At 32.2% G+C, this 22676-nt stretch overlaps 1 protein-coding gene and 1 long non-coding RNA gene across 2 annotated transcripts; one reads left to right on the forward strand and one right to left on the reverse strand.

The window, feature by feature from the left end:
* Positions 1-5599: 5599 nt before the first annotated feature.
* LOC100792374 (transcription factor RAX3) lies at positions 5600-7575 on the reverse strand. Its single transcript, XM_003525831.5, has 3 exons — positions 7253-7575; positions 6942-7071; positions 5600-6595 (listed from the first exon to the last, which is right to left on the reverse strand). Exons 1-3 carry the CDS (start codon positions 7386-7388, stop codon positions 5854-5856), a joined length of 1008 nt encoding a protein of 335 aa, XP_003525879.1. The 5' UTR covers positions 7389-7575; the 3' UTR covers positions 5600-5853.
* Positions 7576-11597: 4022 nt separating this feature from the next.
* Positions 11598-15648, forward strand: LOC121174888 (uncharacterized). Its single transcript, XR_005891475.1, has 4 exons — positions 11598-11779; positions 11896-11972; positions 14292-14353; positions 15277-15648. It is a non-coding gene; the product is annotated as an uncharacterized lncRNA (long non-coding RNA).
* Positions 15649-22676: the final 7028 nt, after the last annotated feature.

A 22676-nucleotide genomic window follows, 5' to 3' on the forward strand; every position in this document is an offset into this window, starting at 1 on the left:
GAAAAATAAAGCAAAATTGTCTTTAAAAATAATTATTTAGCAGTTATCCATGCTTAATTGTTAGGAATTGATGTTTTTTGTTTATGGCTTCAGATATAAAAAATGGAGGAATTAAAAGCAAAAAGATGCAGAAAATAAGAAAAAAGATGAAGGTTTGACCATCAGGCCCAGCCCAAGACGCGTGTCGCAACCTACCCTTCGTCGGGAGGGCGACGCGGGGCTCACGGGTGCATCTTCCAAGAAAGGAAGGCGCGCGGAGTTGCCACCAACGTTTATTCGAGGAAAACGTAAAAAAAAATCGAAAAGGTGTGGTCTACGAACTTTAATCCTGAAAGGTTCGGGAGTTGTTTTTACGCACGAGGAAGGTATTAACACTCCACGCGTCCGTCACAAGGGACGACAACCTTTAATCAAGTGTGCAAATATGACTTCGAAATGTTTTATTTTCCCCTTTTTTATGTCTTTTTGTGTTTTTATGCTTTTTATGTTTTTTGTATTTTTTTTTATCTTTTTGTGGTCGACAAGGGTGTTTCCCTCGCTCCTATGTATCCTCAATTACGATGAGGAAATCAGACATACGTAGTTCTTTTAGAACTAAACGTTGGTTAAGTTGTTTTGATCTTTTTCCGCAAGATCGATTTTAACCGAACAAAAGTCATTTAAGGCGTTGGACCATTAAACGATCTTTTGATTTTTGGAAAGGAGAGAAATGTTAAGGCGTTGGACCATTAACGATCTCTTGTTTTTGAAAGGAGAGAAACGTTAAGATGTTGGACCATTAACGATCTCTTGGGGTGGTCAACAAAAGCGGGGCTTTTGCTCCTACGTATCCTCAATTGCGATGAGAAACTCAGACCTACGTAGTTCTTGCAAAAACGGTAAAGTTACATGTTGATTTTATGCTTTTGAACGGTCCATGTTAACCGATAAAAGCAAAGAGGAGCATTTAAGGCGTTGGACCTTAAAACGGTTTTTAGTGATTTTTGCGGATAAAGCTTGATTTGTGAGTTGATTTTAGCTTTAGTTTCACTTTGGTTATTAGTCAATTCATTCAAGGAAACTTTCAAAGAAAAACATCAAATTGATTTTTTTGATTATTTTATTCAAAGATATTTTGATTATTTTATTATTATTTTTTTAAGATATTTTGATTATTTTATTATTATTTTTCTTTTTTTTGGTTTAATCGTGGTTACAGTGTGAATGGTCGGTTAGATTTTGCTTTAACAGTGATTAAACGAGATTACAACGTAAACGATCGGTTGAAATTCATTTTATCATTTATTAGGTGAGAAAACGGCTTAAATAAACGGTTAAAAGCTCGTTAAAGACGGAAGAAAAGAAAACCGAAAGTGAATGAAATAAAGATGAAAGCCAACAAAACAAGAAATGAATTGAAAGTCTCAGATTCGAAAACTTACTTGTTGAAGAACGAAGAACGAACGAAGAACGGATGAAGAACGACGGAAAACTTTCATGGATTTACTCACGGAAACGTCTTGGAAGCGTTACGAAAACACCTCGGCTTGGATTTTCTTCACGGAAATTATTTTTCACCCAAAATAGCTGAAGTGTATAGCCAAGGGGGTTAGGGACCATTTGGAACAGTCTCCCTTCGCCTATTTATAAGAAAAGGTGGAAGGAGGATGCCGCCAAGCTCGCCCCAGCGAGCTGGATATATTGCTTCCTCCTTAAGTAACCCAGTTTCCAAAATATTCTGGAAGGCCCAAATTTGAAAATTCGAAAATTGCTATTTGCACCACCATCTTGATAAGTTCACCCCCTTCTTTCGTAATTTACAAAAAAATTAAGGAAGCCTTACGAAAGCATTTAGGACTTTAATTTCTTCTTTTTTCTCTTCCTTCTCACCCATATTAAGTGAAATATGCTTATTTAGGGTTATGGGAATTTTACGGAAGCATTACGGTAGCCTTACGGAAGCATATAGGACTTGATTTCTCTCTTTTTCCTCTTCCATTTCATCAATATTAAGTGAAATATGTTTACCCAAGGTTTTTTAAAAATTTTACGGAAGCATTACGGAAGCCCCAGAAACCATTTTTCAACAAAACGTGGAGGATCTTGATAAGTTCACCCCCTTTGCGAAATACACTTCCGTTTATTTACACACCCCCACTTTGCTAAATACACTCCCATTTTCGTGTTTTTGCCCTGTTTCTTCCCGAAACATCTCGAAACTTTATGGATTACGCAACAATACTCTTTTTGACTTTCGAAATGTTGCGGGACTTTACGGATTACGCAACAATGCTCTTTTTGACTTCTGGAATGTTGCGGATCTTTACGGATTGCGCAACAATGCTTGTTTTGATTTCCAAAATGTTGCGAGACTTTACGGATTACACAACGATGGGTGTTAAACATTTTGAGGCGGTCAAGCGAAGGTCGCATGCCAACAAACAATGGTCCCCGGACGAAATTAGGGTATGACAACGCGCTCAGCGCGTAGCACCCTAAGCGCGAAAATTGGTACCTGCGCTAAGCGAGCAAAACGCGCTAAGCGCGAGTACGCAGGCCAAAGTCCACTCCAACAACTATAAAAAAGCAGTCAAGCCAAAGGGAAAACACCACCCGCGAAGACTCAGAGCTCTCTAATGAATACATTCTAAACGTGAGTGTCTCAAATAAGGGAAATTCTTCTTTCTATATCCCCTTCTTCCATCACTTCTCTTCCACCAGTTCTTATACCCTCATTTCAGTATAAGGTCTTCATGGCCATAAGAGGCTAAACCCATAGTTAGGGCCTGACAGGCCTAAAAAAAGCCAAAGAGATGTATGATGTACTCCATATTTATCAATGCAACAGTTGTTCTCTATCTTATTGTCTTTTCCATTTATATTTCATGCATTATTCATCTTTACATTATGTTAGGGGTTAGGTGCCCGATAGAGGGTAACTCTTATTGAAAATATAAAGAAGATATGCATGCATCAGTTTTAGGGGTTCGGCACTCGACAGAGAATAACTTCTAATGGAACTAAAAGAAAAAGATGTCATAATAAAATCATTGTTAGATATAGAATGATTGCGTTATGCCCATGCATCAAAGCACTCATCTAGAATTAGCTATCTTATCTGCTGAATCTTTGCAAATGCATTTGGGAGATAGATATGTAAAATAGACTTGTCATCGTGAAACATCAGAGACAAGTAATTGAATAAATGTGGGTAGGATAAATTCACTTAATTGATAAAGAAAAATCCAAAAATCATACATCCTAAGCAAACAAGGCACGTTAGGTCTCAATATTATCACATTTTGAATTTGTCTTTTTTTTATCTTGTCTTAGTCTTTTACTTTTCTTATTTTATCTTTTCTTCTTCTATTTTTATCTTTATCTTTATAATCTTTTAATTTAAATATTTTATCTTTTCTATCTTCTATTGTTATCTTTAAATCTTTATCTTATCTATTATCTTTCTTTATCTGTTATTTTAAATTAATTTTTTATTTATTGTTTATAATTTAGGTTTGTATTAATCTAAGTACAAACAAAGTCACTGTGAATTCGATACTCAAACTTTCTAATGAATTATTTTCATTCATTATTAGTCAGACTAAATAAAATTTGTTAATTTATCAGGAAACAAACACAAAATTAGTTAATTTATTAGGAACTGAAACAAATATCAAGGACTAAAAATAAAATTATTATTTTATTAGAAATTTATCGCAAAATAAAAATTTATTAGAAAATAAATTTAAAAATAAAATATTTATTAAGAATAAAAAATATATTTAAGTTTTTAAAATATTATCAGAACGCACACGCCCTGATGTGCTGAGGTTAAATAAGTGAAGGAACTTTATTTAGTCGTGACTTTATCTCTGAAGGGTAGTAAGATTAGAGGACACAATCGGTTTGACAGTGGTTTGAAATTTAGATTTGCCGGTGGTCCAGAAGTTTGCATTAAATGGTGACAAATAAACTCTCAGTATCAAATTATCACTTAAAAAAATTCATAAGTGAGAAATATGGAAAATAAGGTCTGCTCCAAAGCTTTGCCTCCCAAAGAGGGAAGTGAACATTAAATATTGTAAGATTGAATGAAATGTAAGTTTTAACAACTCTCATGTGTTGTGATCGTTCATTCATTAAGTGGGCTGCTTTGACCTATAAGCACAATTAGCCGCCGTTTAACGCCCCTTCTCCTCAAATCCAATTAGCAATGAGCACTTGTCTGTATTATAATTCATTTTAAGAATTTTTTTAAGGGAATATTATGAGTTCTTATATTGTATAAGTTTGGCGTATTATGTTTTTTTAGGGAATAATGTTTTTGTTATTAAGTTGTACTCATTATTATATAATACTGTTACATTAAATAAATAGAAAAAATCCTTAAAATTAGAGTTTTTAATTAATGTAATGAATTAATAAAAAAAATGTACATTTAATTTAATTTAAATAATCAATAAACACCTTAATTCAATAATAGATGTGTCATATGTGCATTAACATATGTTTGTTTTAGTGGATTCATCATTTTTTAATTTAAATATGCTTTTAATTAGTTTTCGTAATGTATCAAAGTACTTTTTGAGAACAAAACACAAAATTAGGTATATTTCAATAAACTAAAAATATATCATTGTGACAATTTAAACTAATTTTTAAGTTAAATATGATCTTGGTTCCAATAATATATCTTTTTTTTCTTATAAAATTATTTTTTTAAACATTCCTTGTAATGAAATTTTGTTTTAGTACTTGTAATATATATAGGTAAAATATAAAAAAGAGAAATTATACAAAGTTCATTTTACAAGAAGTTTATAAATGACAAAAATAAAAAGGAATATATTATAAGGAAAACTATAATATATTAATACTAATTTTTAAAAGATATATCATATTAAGTACTCCTTCCATCTAGAATATAAGTAAAATAAAAAAATTTAGAATGTTGATGTCAAATATAATTTTTTTTTTTATTTAGTGAGACTGTTTTTAAAATATCTTTTATTTAATTGAAGTTTTATTTTTAATGTTTCTTTAAATGATGTTAATGTTAAGTAATTTTTTTAATTAGCACAAGTTAATTTTTTTCTTATATTCAATACGAGAGGATTAACCCATTCTTAGTTTCGTAATTAATAAAAGAACATTTTAATATAACTCGTGGATAGGTGCGTTGTTAACTTGTTATTATCACCTAGATTCTATGTGAGGATCCCAATTGATGGACAGTGAGACTTAAATGCTCTATTGTTTCTGGTTGGACTCACATGACATATGTACGCCTGCTAAAATCAGACATGAAGAAAACTATAAAAGAAAGCAGCCAGATTTTGATACCTTGGTTGCTAAAGCCGAGCAAGTCATGACCAAAATGTCAAAACACCTTTCCAACTTTCTACAGTGATCATTTGCTACGGTTTTCAGACCAACTTAATTTGCGGTAGACACAATTCCTTCACTATTTACGGAAGAAACTGATCACAAACTTTTCGCCTTACATTTAGACAAATCATATTCCATTTTGAATTTTCTAACTCTTCTTCAGTGGATAACGATAATTTTTTATAATTAAAAATTGAAAATAAGTATCAAAAGTTTATAATAATTCACGAACAACACTCTCATATATAATATTCAATTAACTGAATTAGACAGACTATAAACTTAACAGAAATTCAGAGTACAAGTGTAGTATAATTTATGATTAAGCAACTATATGAAGTTACAAGCAATTCGGACAAAACAAAAAACAACAAAAATAGGAGAAAAATTCTAAGCTATAAGGTGAACTCCTTAGGGTTTTGTTTGATACTGTTTTTGTTAGCTATAGCGGTAAAATTTATAGCAAAACCGGCATTTAAGGAGCTGTTATTGCCTTTGCATTGCAAAGCAACTAGATTCCTCAAAAGTGACATCTTGAGGCATTATTATTCTTTGTTGACAAGCTTCGTGGTCAGAAACCAACAAAGGCGAGTAAACCAAAGAGTTTATGTCTCCCCAACTAGTGCTTTCTGTCGAAGTAGTGTTTGTGCTACCATTTGTTGCCATGTCCATGGTTTCCAATCCATAAAAAACTCGCATTGTTCCATCTATTTGTTGCTGGTTCACACAGGGAAAATCACTGGAAAAGTTCACAAACCCTTGAAATACGTTTGATGTGTGACACGTGTCCGTGCTTATCATGTTCATTAATGTGGAGGGGTGTAAATCATGTAACTGGTTTTGTGTTAAGGAAATGTCACGTGATGAGTGTTGTGAATTCATGGTGGTGGCAGTGACTATGTTGTTGGGGAAGTGTTTGCTGAATGATGATGTTTGATTATTGTTGTTGAGATTGGAGTATTGGATGGAAGCATTATTTGCCACTGGAATGGGCCAAGAATATTGTTGTTCAGGCCAATAAGGAGTTCGGGTAGTAACTCCAACAGGTAACATCAAATCTTCACTCTCTCTCTTGATCTGTTGCTTTTGGTTAAAAACTTTGCGAGCTTGAGCTTGTTGCTCCAGCTTTCTTTGCTTCCCCAGTAGCTTTTTCTTTAGCTTAGTGTTCCAATAGTTCTTTATGTCATTATCCGTGCGCCCTGGTAATTGCGCTGCTATAATAGACCACCTGCATATATTAAAAAGCATCAATCATATTATTTTTATCATCCATGTTCAACTTGTGTACAAGGATCTCTAAGGTTTGAACTTGTGATCTCATGCATATTACTTTAATCTTCCACCACTAGGCCGACCCTAGTGAGTTATCAGTCATGTTCAACTAATAGCTTAATCATGGAATTGTTACTTTATGATATGGTATTAATTAAATTAAGTATATGCTATTAATTAAGTGATCTATAGTTTGATCCTTAATTCCTGTAATAGAATGTTGAATTTTAGCATAATAAGAGGGGGAGAGGATTTAGTAATATTATTGGTATTTGGTGATGAATAATGAATTTTATATATACCTGCTTCCAATGGTAACATAGAGGCTGCAAATTATGTTGTCTTCTTCTTCTGAGAAATTTCCGTGTTTGATGTTTGGACGAAGATAATTCAGCCACCTGAGACGACAGCTTTTCCCACACCTCTTGAGGCCTACACCATGCAACAAAAGACAAATCAACACTCCAACATATAAAGAATTTTGGGTTCTAAAATAAGATAGGAAAATTAGGAACCAAATAGATTAATTACTAATTAAAATTACAAAAAAAAAATTGTAGATATATTTTATATTGATGTGCATGATGGTTGATGAATTAATATAGATATATACCTAATTTTTGAGGCAACGCTATCCAGTTGCCACCAGTGCCATGCTCTTCAATATAAGATTTGAGTCTGGTGTCTTCTTCAGGTGACCATGGACCTCTCTTGACATTAGCTTTGTCACAGCAAGGAGCTCTTCCCATGTTTGCTATGCTTCTCTCTCTCTCTCTCTGTTAATTGATCTGAGTTTCAAGTAAAGCCAATGTTTATTGTAACTTGATGAGAATGACGATAATAATTACGATTATATAAAGGAGGAGGGGAGAGAGAAAGAGAGAGTAATTGCCTCGAGCAAGAACGACAGAAAAGAAAACTTAGGACTTTTGGTAAAGGAATTCAATTTCTTTTCCTCATTTTATGTATGTAGACTTTTTAATAACATGACCTAGTTTAATTGGAATAAATATAAATTGAAAATCTCAACAATGATAATTTTTAATGAATATAAAAAGGGTACTAGGGGTGAACCCTTGTCGACAAGTGTCAGCTAAAATGGCTGATAATATTTTATTTAAAGGCATCGTTGAAGTGAAGAAAAAGAGAGCCCAAAGACTTGAGTCCTTGTGGAAGAATTAGAAACGAAGACTGGTATTTTTACCATTGTCTTTCTTAATTTGTATAGAATCTATTTTATTTAGAAAATTCGTTTTTGTACAATTTTCTTATAAAAATAATTATACAAAAAAAAAGAGAATATATAAGATAAACTGATTGATAAAAAAATATTGTAAAGGAATTCATTATATAAATAATAGGACTCGTTTATTTATACTCTCCATTCACCTATATGTTTCTTAGGTCTCTCTTATATTATTATTTTAGAAAATAGCTAGCGGGGGTATCACATTATTAATTGTCGTGAATGAATGGATGATGATGATGATCGTAAGCATCATGTATTGTACGTGTAATTGTTGCCTATGGGACCAAGGGTACGTAGAACGTTAAAGTGTTCAAAACTCTCTCTCTCTCTCTCTCTCTCTCTCTCTAAATATATCGAGCTATATCAATAATAAAAAAAAACGAGCTAATAAATTAAAGTGATTATCAAATCATCTTTTTGCTTCAATATATAAGTTTGGATTCCAAGTGTTGACAAAGGAGAAACGACGAAAGAGTAATTATTATTTATTATAGAGAATGAACCAGCTATGAAATTTAGATTGATAACTACAGATGCAGCAAGCAAATCATTAAATATTATATAATTATAATTATATTATATATCAGCGCATATTTTCCCTATGGTTGGTGACCTAATGCCCACTAGCTAGTAATTCACTACTAAAAACTATACATTTAACATCGCTAGGATAATATCGGTTTTCAATAAAATCAATGTTAACACAAACGCGATGACATACTTGTAATTAAGATTAATTTATTAACATCGATTTTTAAAAAATCGATGTTAACATATAATTGTTAATATTGGTTTTAAAAAAACCGATGTTAACACAAATGTGGACCAGTTTATTAATATCGATTTTTGAAAAAATCGATGTTAACATATAATTGTTAACATCGTTTTTTTTTTCAAAAACCGATGTTAATAAGCCTATGTTAACATCGGTTTTTTTTAAATCGATGTTGTGGTTTAACTTAAACTTACAAACTCAAAAGCCTTCTCTCTTCTCGCAAACCCTGCTTCTCCCTGACCCCCCACGCTCACTGATGCAATCCTACCCTCCAAGGGTATTGGATAGAAGACTCCAAGAGACTTGGGCTAGAACTACTAAAGAAGGCCCTAGAGTTCTCATGAACCTTAGGGTAGATTTTTGAGCCCATGGGTCAAGGTTGGATCCACTCTTCTTTGTAAATATTAGAATAGGTTTTTCTTTCTTTTGGGCCTTGTATTTTGACCATTCTAGTAGTATAGGGTTTTAGCCTTGTATTTCAGGGCATTTTAAGTAGTCTTTGTAGTAAGGACTTTTCCTTTGTATTTTCATGTATTTTGTCAAGGAGGTAACCTTAGTTTTTAGATGGGTGTGTGTAGCTAAGCTCTAGCTTCTCAAGGAGGTGAGCTTAGTTTTTAGATGGGTGTGTGTAGCTAAGCTCTAACTTCTCAAGGAAGTTTTCTCAAAGAAACTTCTCAAGGAAGTTTTCTTAAGAAAGTTTCTCAAGGAAGCTACCTAGTCTATAAATAGAAGCATGTGTAACACTTGTTGTAACTTTGATGAATGAGAGTCTTGTGAGACACAACTCAAAGTTCAACTTCTCTCCCTTTTTCTTCCTTCAATTTCGTGCTCCCCCCTCTCTCTTTCTCTCCCTCTTTCTTTTCCTCCATTGAAGCATCCTCTCCAAGCTTCTTATCCAAGGCTCATCTTGGTGGTGAAGCTCCTTCTTCCATGGCTTATTCCTTAGTGGATGGCGTCTCCTCTCACCTCTTCTCCTTTGTCTTTCGTTGCATCTCCATGGTGGAAAATCACCATTAAAGGACCTCATTGATGCTCAAAGATCCAGCCTCCATAGAAGCCCCACAAGCAAGCTTCCATCACTCACTCTCACAAAGGCACCCTCAGGCCGCCGTCATCACTGGCATTGTCCCTGATCCCCGACGCTAACTCTCGCATGGCCACGCTTAGGCCGCCGTGGTCACCGTGACGCTCGCCCCACCCTCGTGTTTTGGTGGTTTCCTTGAACAACCTTCGTGTTTGAACAAGCTTCGTGTTTGAACACACTGACCTCACCCTTAGTTCATTGCCATTGTGTTTGAACAAGCTTCGTTGGTTTCCTTGCAGGCATTCCATTACACGAAAGTAATCTTTGGTTGTGTTTGTACTCGCAATCACAAGGTAAGTTTTTCTTACCTCACCCTCACAGTCTTCGCCATTCTATTAACTTCCCTTAGTTATAAGTTCCCTTAAACTGAGCTTTTAACTTCCCTTAGTTGGTCGCAACCTGCATTTGATCTATTTAGGAAAGTTGTTGTTTTGACTGTTTGAAGGTTCAAATACCCTGAGACTAGGTTCAGGCCCTTTGATTTGCACTATATCAGAAGTGAGTTAGCCTATTGGCAGTTACCCCTTTGTTCTTAGTCATTATTATTTGTGTTGTTGTTGATGAAGCTCCGTTGCTATAGGTTTAGGAGTTGTAGTTCCTATTTCTTTCATCCACAGAAGGAACATTGTAGGTAAAATTATTTATTTGTTTTGTAACATTTGACTAAAGCTATGGTAGTATAGCATGGGTTTGTTTTGTACTTGCGATATGTAGTTGGCTAAACTTTGTGTTATGTGAGGCATTTGGTTCAACATTCCATATTGCCATTACCTTGTTGAATCTAGATAACCTAAACTGCATGTCCTATAGTGGCAAAACTATGCTATTTTTTCAGCATATAAACATGTTTGTACTCCTATACAGTCAAGTATTGTACATGGATACCATAGAAAGTAGAAAGAATAGTAGTGTTTTTCACTTGATTTTGCAGAAAACTAAATAGAAAGATATAGAGTATCGAGAAAATGGAGATAAAATTTGTTTGAAAAAGTATATATGCACATATAAGTTTAATTTGGATTGGACTAAGTTGCTTTTTAAAATTGAATCTGAAACCCAATCCACAGTTCACTCTTTCTTATTAAAAGGACAAAACACATAGTTTAGTCTTTCTAATTAAAGGTAGTTGCACAAAGCTGTAGTTTCCTCTAGACAAGCATGTGGGTCTTTCTCCAAAAAAATTTAGCAATCCTCAGTTTCTTATTGAAATAATCGAGCGTTGTTCACTTCTCCATTTCACTGAATATGTAGTATGTGTAGGTTGTCAAGGGTTCTCCATTTCACTGCCAACCATTTCCCTAGTTTAGTTTGTGGAACTTTGATTTTATTAGGTCAACAAAATAATTATACCATTAACTGAATATTATGAAATGATGAATGATCATTTGCTTACCTGAAGTATGAACTCAAGAATGTTATCACGGTTTTTCTTCTCCAAATGATTGAGCTTCAACCTGACATCCTTATTGTTCACTAAAAGTGATGTGTACTCCTCCAATAGACCTATGGTTAGCTAATACAATATACAGAATAAGTAGTAGAGAAGCAAATATGTGGCTATTAGGTTTCCAAGATTACTCTGCATGGTTGACAGGTATGAAGGCAAAATATGATGCCTAAGTATTTTGAACTAAGAGTCCAAGCATAGATGTAGAATAAGTATTTTCAACTTAAATTGACTTAGAGTCCAAGCATAGATGGTAAATTAACTCTGTACCCTACTCACTCCATCATCAAACAGTTTAAATTTTTAATAGGTTTTGAAACACCTATTAAGATGGAGATAAATATATGATACGTAGCTACGATGGTAGGATTTGTTGTGTCCAGCGTAGTTTGCAGTGCAATTTCTGAAAATGCTTGATACCAAATCCTTTGTTTGGAAAAAAAAATAACATAAACTAAAGTATAATTGAAATCTGAATGATTTAGGGAACAAGGAGACATTTAAAATTGGCAAAACTTGGTTTACTTCATTTGATAGGGAATAAGAAAAGAAAGTTGGGTTCGAGGGCCAGGGCCTCTAGATAAGGTGAGAAAGAATAGAAGCTTATATATTTCTATATCATTGTTCATTAGAATTGCCTTATTTATACTAATTACTCACTAATGGAATTTGTCATTTTGTGCAATGAATTTTTGCTACAGATATTGTCTAACGGATTCTAGTTATGCTTGTACCCCTAAGGTGAAACAGGTCCTAATTTGCCAATCTTCTATTCCAGGTGAGCCTCTTCTTTCTCTATTGTTGTTATAATACGTAATGATTGAGATAAGAGGGCTTTGTGATGGCCCTCTTGGATCTTCATTTTGTCTGCACCCCTGTATTGTATGGCTGGACCTATGTTTCTGTCTGCACCCCTATATTGTATGCCTGCAGCTCTGTTTCTTGTTTTTCGTTTACTGCTCATTGTTCCTTATCCTTTATATCATGATTTCTTATTAGTCATTAGTTTACCTAGGTTGAATAATAACACAACTGTATTAGACAAATGAAATTGTAGACTCTTTTTTTGAAGTTAAGAAATTGTAGACTCTCTGTCTTGTAGAAAATTTAAGATTAGTTTTTCTACTTAAGCTTTATATTAGCTCTTCCTTTTTTAGCGTCTCAATTTCATTTTATCGACGACATGGTAGTTTCCAATTTTATCACATTTGGAATTTGATAACTTGCTGGAACTCCAGACTTGGCAAAAGATATGGCTCATATATGAACACCAAACAAAAATCATAATCAAAATAAATTGCAAACTAATACATAGTACACTTCAAAATCCAGCATGCATTTATTAGTATATTCCCATACCCTGCGGCTCAAAATTTAAGGACTTACAAAACATTAAGAAACAAGACCCTTTTGCAATTCAGACTGGTTGATACAGATGCAGATAGCCACTCTTAACTATCTAGTATCCTAGCTACACCCCTGCAAAGTAGTCTTTGCTAAGTTTAGGGTCTGGTTTCATGGACTTCTCCCCAGGCTTCCACCCAGCTGGGCAAACTTCATCTGGATTCTCCTGCACATACTGTAAGGCCTGCAAGACCAATGCACATAAGGGGGGTAATGAAACTATGTATATTATAGAAAGGAAAAACAGAAAAATACAATGTGATATTCTGATCATTTGTTCAATCTGGATATTGTCCTAACTGCTAATTGAGTGTGTAATTACCTAGATCCTCCAACTTTCTCTGAAGAAGAAAGGACCACAGCCTCTTATTTAGTTAAACATTATCTTATACATAAATAGCCTCCCTTTTAAGTTAGGTTCATATTCTAATTGGCACACACATTTTTAGCACCACATCGTTGTATTTGGAAAGGCTTTTTCTCACTATATATATGATCTAAGGCACTATATTTCACAGGCTTTAAAATATTGTTGCAATGTTATTATGATGTTTACTGTGTGTGCATTGATTCTACAGTTACCACTAATCAGTTTTCATTTTCTGAACTTCATGCTAGAAATGGTTTCATGTTTTATACCATTTAATTTATTTTGGGAATAACACATATTGTATCTTTAATAAAATTTCATTCTTATGTTCGAATTGAGTGAAACATTTTAAGAAATGTAAATTAACTTATTTTTTAACAAAGATTTTTAGTAAAAAAAAATGAATAAAATAACCCAATATATGTACTTATAGCTTAATGATCCATAAAAGTAAGAAATAAATTGTATAAATAATTAAAAGATGCAGTGTTTTAGCTAAAATCTCGTGTGCAAGAACTCATGATCCACTGTGAAAGAAGTAATCCACTACACCTTACTCTTGTTTTCCATGCCTGAAGCAGCTAATGAGGTCACCCATGTTGTCTTTGACTCTTTGGAGCTTTCATACTCATTCATTTCCTCTTTTCACCTTGTACTAGATGTTGAATTTTGAACATAATAAACAAAGGCATGGGGACTCTGAAAGCTGAGTATTGGGTGCAGAATCAATGGGTTATGGGAGCCTCATGTATTTTTACATCATCATCTACATGTAAATATATCATGTCTCTCTTTATCCATTACCTCAACTGCATCACCCAGATTTTTCAGCATCTGCATCCTAGTGCCCTTTTTTTTCCCATAAACTAATACTAAGTCATCAAAATGGGGGAATGACTTCTCCTTGTCACTGCTACCAATGTTTTGAGCTGGTCAATTCTGTAATTCAGTAGCAATTAGTACATGGCTTGATGAGAATTTTGTTATATATTATTATATTTAGATATACCCAACAAGCAAAAAGCAAGCATAATCATGCCCCTTATGGTTTGACAAGAATCAACAACACTATCCCTGGGACTGCAACCTCCCTACCACCCAAATCACTCAATTCATGCCCCTGACAATGAAACAGCAGCATTGTCCTTGGGGCTGCAACTTAAGAAGCATGCAATAAGTAATTATTTAACTACTTTCTCTTTATAACTAAATACATACTATTTAAATTATAAAAAAAAAGACAAAATGCAGTTGGTAAATAACTAACTACTTGGCAATTTGTGAGATAAATCATTAAATTTTGTTGACTTCACATTTTGCTAGGTTATCATTTGATACTGCTAATTCGTGTTGCTGAGGAAGGTCTTTGATTATAGCAATTCCAGGTATGTACGTATAGACTTGTATGTGTGTGTGTGTGTGTGTGTGTGTGTGTGTGTGTGTGTGTGTGTGTATATATTATCAATCATTGGTTTCGATTAGTTAGCTAGTTTCTCTTTTCAATCGGAGGACTTATCATGAGCGGTGCGTGTGACGAGAGTGGATACCTCGACCGTTTGTTGCCCTAACTCCGTAGCCATTGCTTTCTTGTTTGGTTAGGGTTCTTCCCAATCTATTGTGTTGTGTTATATGTCACTGTATTTAAATTGTATGTCATTAATGTGCTTTGCTTTAGATTAAACTTTTGTTCATAATGAGTTAGCCTTAGATTCCCGTTTGAGATTGAATACAATGATTCTTGCGGAAAGTTTGCATTAATCATTGTATTCAATCTTGAATTGTTCGTTTGGACAGTTTGGGGAGACTCCCATTTTTATGGTAGATTCATGTGTTAAGGTTAACATTATAATTTGATGAAATTACGGTACAATGCATTTCTAGTTGTTCTCTAAGTGCATACTAGATTATCATCGAATTAATGTCACGGATTTCATGTCGTGTACTTGGAGACCAATGCGAAATACTGTCGAAATTTCATCAAATTTAACAAAATAAGATTAATCTTGACGCCTGAATCTTCCATAAAAATGTGTATTCCTGAATGGGATAAGGCCACACCTTAAATGAAAAAGTGAGATATCATGCATTGAATGAGTTTCGGAGTATGAATGAGTTATTATAACATGGCTAATGGCTAAGATAGCATATTACTAATTAAGAATTACAGAGTGTTTAAAAACAAACTCTTGGCTAAATGAGACAGTTTTGCTGTCATCATGACTTCTATTATCTTTCATATCATAAGGTTTTTTTTTAATGGTATAAAACAGTGTCTATTGCTTAACATAGAGATTCTTATTGGAACCAGGTTGCAAGTGTTTTGAACATTTTGGATGATGAGCTGATCAAGAATGTTGGAGACTACATTTTAAGGTTAGTTTCAAGAAGCAATAACTTTAATTTTGGCACTAAATCTTACTGTTTGTTTCTAGCTTAGAGGCAATCTAGAAGAGAAACTTCATACAACTTAAACTCTTTTTTTTTTGTTGCTTAGATTGTTGATTATTTTCCTTAATAAGCTCAATTGGCAAGCATCAAAATATGCCTGCATCAAGCAAACTCTTTTATTATTTCTTCAGAAACCATGTGTGGCCTCACAAGTGACCTTTAAGTACAGCCACCGATAATAATTGGAAGCTGCACAATGTTAATACATATTTTTCTCTGTTTTTTATGTTCATTTTCTTGGTGCTCTAAATTGTTTTTGGCATTAAGGAAAACTATTTTATGACCCTTTCATTAGTTTACCTTAAATGGGATTGGGAGTTGTATTATTTGAAATTTGAAAGTGAATTCTATCCAGTTTTTTGTGCTGCAAAGTGTCTTTGGCAGTTTTTATATTAGACATGGTTTAGATGGCTAATTATTGTTCCAACTATTTGATGGCTTTGCACTGCAGAACTTATTGTGCTGCAAAGTACCTTTCATTTTTTTATAAGAAAAAAAATCATTTCTTTGTTTTTAATTTCTTGGTGTTCTGCATTTGTTATTAGTTAATAATTTACTCAATTCTTTGTGAGATTGATACTACTGATTTTTATCTTGACACGATCCATGTGCATTTCCTAGTGGTCTATTTCGGTGTGAAGTATCTTGAATAGATAAGATGATTCGAATTTAAAAGTAATCATAACGCAGTACCTTTTCTTTTGTTGAATTATGCCATACATAAATAGCGGTTGTATAAAGAATAAATATATAACTGCTCAGTGTTCTTTTACAACTTGATGAATAGCAGCTAATAAACAAGTACCTTAATCATCCCCTATATAACTTTCTACTTTCAATGCACAGTATATTTGCCATTTTGGTTCTGGCCTTGCCTCTTAAGAGGGAGAGGGTAGGCTATCTCCAATTTCTTTTATTAATTGACTTTTTTTTATACTTAAAATTGCTTCAAAGTAGAATTCTTTTATACTTTTTTTGGCTTCTGTTTCTACTTCTCTTATGTAGCTAATGAGTAAAATTGGAGTATCTTAATGTCCTGTGCTTATTTGGAGCCAATTATGGCTTGCACAAGTTGCTCACACTTCCATGATCTATTGGAAATGAACTTGCCTAGCATTTGATGAAAGTGTGGTGACATCCCATGAGAAGAGGTTGAAGAAGGAAAAGATCAATGGTTTTTATTTTTAAGCTTCAGAGCGGACAAGTCCATCCATAAAAATACATGCTCATTTACTTTTGTTTGACCTAAGTTTGTGTACCAACTGTACTTTTGTACAATGATTCTATTTAATGGTATTTATATAAAAAAATATCTTCTGAAATTTCAAGGATATATAGTTCGAGTGTGAGGTTGTTTACAACTATATCTGTTGATTGTTAACACTTTTCCACTTCGTGCATGTTAATTCTGCAAAAGTATTAGCTATAGTATGTTGTTATCTTACTGGCATTTAATTTTCACTGTTTATAAGTTTGCTTTAATCAACGTTCTACACATGAAATTTTAGTTATGTGCCAACCGTTTTTGTTTTGTTATTAGACGTTGAACAAATTTTCATGTATAGCATTGGTTGGGATGTCTACTGAGTATCTTATATATGGATTTTTTAAAGGAGGTCTAGATAACATAAGAAAGATTTATGCAACATTTAACTTACATTATTATTGTTATTGTTATTGTTATTATTATTGTTATTGTTATTGTTGTTATTGTTATTGTTATTCTTATTCTTATTCTTATTCTTATTATTATTATTATTATTATATGATGTATGTGCTTCTTTTTCTTCTTTTTTTTCACTGCACTTGGTATCTAATTTTCAAAAAAAAAAAAATTCAACATTCCATAAATAACAGTAGCGTGTTAAGTACATTATCTTAATTATGTTCGTTGCTCATAATGCAGCATAAAAGTATAACCTCTTGAGTTGTTTATTTTAAAAGGAAAAGTATAACCTCTTGAGTTTTTTTTAAAGGAAAAGTTTAATCTCTTGAGTATTTTTTTTAAAGGAAAAGTATAACCTCAAATTTATTTAACTAATTTTGTTCATGTATTTTTAAAATGAAGCAAATTTAGTTTTGTGGTGTTTTTCTATCTAGAATTCTAAATTCTAATTTTCTATTTAAAATCTTCACAAATTTAATTGATTATTGTCAATCTATTTTTCAGAATAGTTACAAATTAAAATTTAAATACAAAGCAAATTTGACCAAAATTGAGTTACATTAATTTTACCTCACTTTCAAAATGGTTTTACATCGATTTTTTTAAAAAGGAAATTTCAAGACGTCTTTGATTGTGTTTTTGTTTTTTAATCTATTTTTTACAATAATTTTAAAAATAGAGATGTTTTGATTTTTTTGTTTTTTAGTCACCATAACATTGCATTAGTATAAAATATTAATCAATTTTATTAATGACTAATTTTTTATAAAGACATATATTTATTACTACTAAATAAGTTATTTATATTAATACAACTTAGTTTTATTTATTAATATTATCTTATTCATATATACTAATAATATTAACTATTAAATACTAAAAACCAAAAATATATAATAATACTAAAATAAATATAATATTTAAAGTTAGAAACTTGGATAGTGAAGTAATCTCATCAAACTCATGGAATAATGTACAAGAGAGAATGAGACAGGACTATCTACACATAGAAATTCCTATGATTTGTGCTCCAAAATATGGTTTCAATTGAGTTTTGATCCTTAACATCTATCCAGTTATTGAGTAAGGGGAACACACTCAAGCTCAACCTCCAACTCACCCCTCTCAATATTTTGTACCCTACCTGAGATTTCCTATTTGATCTTCCTTTCATCAAGAGATATGATACCATCTCTAATAAGGGTGTTGTCGTTGCTTGCTACAAATTTCCTAAGTTGCAATATATTTAATGTTTAATATTTAATTGATTCATGTTTCAACCTTATGGATTTATCTCTTCTTTCTTCATTCTTATTAATTTGTGTTTCATTTTTTTCTTTACAATTGTAGTCATGCTATTCTCATATTTCTTCATTTGTTATTCGCTTTTGTGATCTCTTCTCTCCACCATGAGTAGGTCAGGACAACCACGGGATTTGAAGACGTTAGTGTTCCTCTCATTTATAACTTGAATTTTTTATATAAAAAAATTCATGCTCTATTACGCTCACTGCGTATTGGTCTGCAATGGTCTGATTTCTGTTTGTGGTAAACATTTATATTATAAATGTTAAAATTATTTTTATTATTTGTTCAATTCTTTGATTTTGAAATAGGTAACGACAATTCCTAGAGAGAGAAAGAACCAAGAAGAAGATATTGGAGAAGAAGATAACAAGCTCTGATAAAAAAAATATTTATATTATTATTATTATTGTTGTTGTTGTTGTTGTTGTTGTTGTTATTATTATTATTATTATTATGTAGGCTCTGTTCTTCTATAGTTTCTTAGTTTATTTTCTAATTAGAGAATAAATAAAAAGGATTAGGGAAGAAAATAAATTGTTGCTTTGTTGAGTAGATGTGCAACTTGACACGCAATATCAACAAAAGATAATAATAATAATAATAATAATAATAATAATAATAATAATAATAATATTTAGTTATAGTTATTTGTTTCTTGTTTTTCATTCCTTACTGATTTTTTCCGATTTTTTCCCCTTTCTGATTTTCCACGAAAAAAACATCCAGCCGACAAGTTTCTTTCTTTGTGCTTTGTTTTATGCATGTTTATTATTATTATTATTATTATTATGGAAGGTTCAAGCTATTTGATAGGTACTTCAACTTCAAATTTCACGCTATTCTGCTATAGATTTACCTCTTCTTTCTTCATTCTTATTAATTTGTGTTTCATTTTCTTCTTTAAAATTGCAGTCATGTTATTCTCATATTTCTTCGTTCGTTATTCGCTTCTGTGATCTCTTCTCTCCACCATGAGTAGATCAGGACAACCACGAGATTTGAAGACGTTAGTGTTCCTCTCATTTTTTCACTTGAATTTTTTTTAAAATAAAATATCATGCTTTGTTACACTTGTTGTGTATTGATTTGCAATTGTCTTATTTCTGTTTGTTGTAAACATTTATATTATAAATGTTAAAATTATTTTTATTATTTGTTCAATTCTTTGGTTTTGAAAGAGATAGCGACAATTCCTAGAGAGAGAAAGAGTCAACAAAAAGAGATTGGGCAAGAAAGCTCGGCTAAAAAAACATTATTATTATTATTATTATTATTATTATTATTATTATTATTATTATTATTATTATTATTATTATGATGATGATGATGATGATGATGATGATGATGATGATGTAGGCTATGTTCTTCTATAGTTTCTTGCTTTATTTTCTAATCAGAGAATAAATAAAAAAGATTAGGGAAGAAAATAAATTGGTAATTAAAAGACAAAAGGATTGGGATGATAATGACACTGATTAAACTACCTTTTATAGTTTATAATTTTTTAGAAATGTTTTTGAATGATGTACTTTGAACAATTAGTTAATTGTAAATATTAACTTTTTTCATAATTTACTTATGAATTTAATTTTTAGCCTATATTGCAATTTAAAAAAGCTTACAAAGTAACTTGAGGGTTCTAGAAACGTTGTTGCATTTTTTGTTCTTGATATGACTCTCTTCTCATCTATCTCATGGTCGTTCCTGTAGGATATATCTCAACCTCCACCGCCACATTTACCTCTTCTTCTTTCAGATTCACATTTCTCTTTCTCCGCCACAACACACCCACCTTCAGGTATTTCCTTCTCTCACCGTCAAGTATTTCCTTCTTCCTTTTTGTTTTTCTTTTTCTTCCACTGTTTTGTTTTTGGGAAAGTTTCATTTGTTTACTAGTTTGCCTATACAGTAATCCTACATTTTTTTTTAATTCATTCATCGAAAATCAATTGGCAAATCACCCGTGCGTATACACGGGTTACCGACTAGTTTATAAGTAAAACACTACAATAATTTTGAGTTTTAGCGTTGACTTAAAACTCAAAAATCGATGCTAAATGTGTATTTGTGTAAGCTTTTCTTGGCTATTTATTTGATGCTATAAGGTTCGAAGCTAAGCAATTGCGTCGAACTTTAGGCCAACACAACCTAGTTTTGGTCAGAAAACAAACATTAATATCGATATTGAGCCAACAAAAAAGGTCATCGTTATTACCATCTAACTAAAGCGAAGGCAATATATAGCATGGTTGACACAAATTAAGCGTATACTGATGACCGATTCAAACACGATTGACACTTCCATCGAACCACTAAAACATTACCACAATCTAATTGATCCCCCCACAACTTGAATTTCCTGTTTGAGTTCCAGAATCACCACTTTTGAAAGTAGAACCTATGGAAATTAGCGGTGTACATAACTATAATTGAAAAAGAAAAAGAAAAGAAGAAAAGTCATTAATAATGTGGCAATGTATTATTAAATAACAATATAATTAAATTTAAAATTAGAAACTAAAAAAAAAAGGCTGACTTACCAATGACATGAAAAAATTAATGAAAGTCAAACCAGCATTTATAAAGCACGAGGAAGTTTGAATTTTCACCATGCTTGTCACAAGCTATATCATGTGCATGGAAAGCAAACAAAGAAAGGTTGGGTAACAAACAAAAAGTCCATAATTTTTTAACAAGGGAAAGAAATGCTCTTGGTGGTAGGCCACCATCTCTTCTCAATTTTCTCGTCGTCTTTCCAATTAAGATACTGAAACAGCCATGGTTATTGGTTAATTAACCTTTTCGTCAACAAGAAAAATAGAAATTAAGAAAGAATCCAGTAAATGATTTTCTTCAAAAAAAAAATAAAAAAATCGTGCGTAATCGTGGACCTAGCCAGCAGGTTTGAAACCACCTTCTTGAGAGCCTCCTAGCTTCTAACATTCAAACGAATACAGCTAAAGCTAGGCAACCATCTTGACTTGATTCTTTTGTACTTTCAATAGACCGCTATTTAATGGAGAAAATTAATTGATAGTTGCACAGTATGAGCCTACGATTTGAATTGTTTAAAATTAAACTATATATACAATAAAGCAACATTTAAATATATTGCTATGTGATATACAGAATATATGAGTAGAAAGTAAAACTAATGCGTGTAAATATAACATTTTGGTTATATATGATTAGATGAGAGCACACGCACCCCAACCATAACAGGCGATACAGATCGGTAAGGATTTGATATGCGGATAGGCATACTTATTTTCTTTTTTATTATTAAATACTTACCGATTTTATTAATAATTAATTTTCGTTAAAAAATTTGATTAATTATTTTTATTTAATTTTTTTCTTTCAATTACATTTTAGAGACTCGAATCCAAAATATAGACAACACACATATGATTATATATATATAGGTTCTGAAATATATTTTGAGAAAAAATTTATCATTCAAACAAGCGTGATGGACAAAAGAAATTTTAGAATTAAGATGAATTAAAAAAAAAGAAATATCAAACAAAAAATTTATTAGAAAAGTACAATGAATACTTCAAAGCTCTAAATATGTAGTTGTTTGATGATACATTAAAGTGGACAAATACAACAATCTAACAAAGTAAATGAGGAGTCCACAAATCAAATCCAAATCAAACTTCCTCTCACATGGCCTACTAGTGAGGAATCTATTCTACCTCATTTAGGGTTTGAGAGACTTGGATAAACAATTATGATTTTCAACTAAGTAACCAAAATATTCCCAAATTAAAACATTGTATCTTGGGACATTTGAATAAATGAAACCCCAAAGTTCTGGCTCAGCCATGCACTCAACTCTATGCTGAAACCTTCAACTATCTGATTGCGAAGAATACATGTGATGTATATATGGGAGAATTGGAGATAAAGAATAGCGTCTGGTATTAATAAAACAGAAAGAGATAGTTTGTGTAGCCAAAATAAAAGAGATAATTTCAGATGAAATAGTAATACTTCTGATAATTAGTATAGTACATTATTTCTATGGACACTAATTAGTATATCATTTCGGATAACTTCAAACGACATAGTGCTTAAATTAAAAATCTCTGTCAATTAGGTTTCTAGAACATCGATCTCTGCTGCTTTTAGACGAAGCCAATTTGAAGGCCTTGCTTGTAGTCAACGATCACATCAAAGAGGTGAATTTGTCAACAATCTGAAAATGATGAAAATTGTTCCAAATTAAACGTATAAAAAGGACTAGCTAGGGAACTTTGGAGTTAAAGCAACAGCGACAG

The sequence above is a fragment of the Glycine max genome, chromosome 5 (assembly GCF_000004515.6).
Source record: "Glycine max cultivar Williams 82 chromosome 5, Glycine_max_v4.0, whole genome shotgun sequence".
NCBI lineage: Eukaryota > Viridiplantae > Streptophyta > Magnoliopsida > Fabales > Fabaceae > Glycine > Glycine max.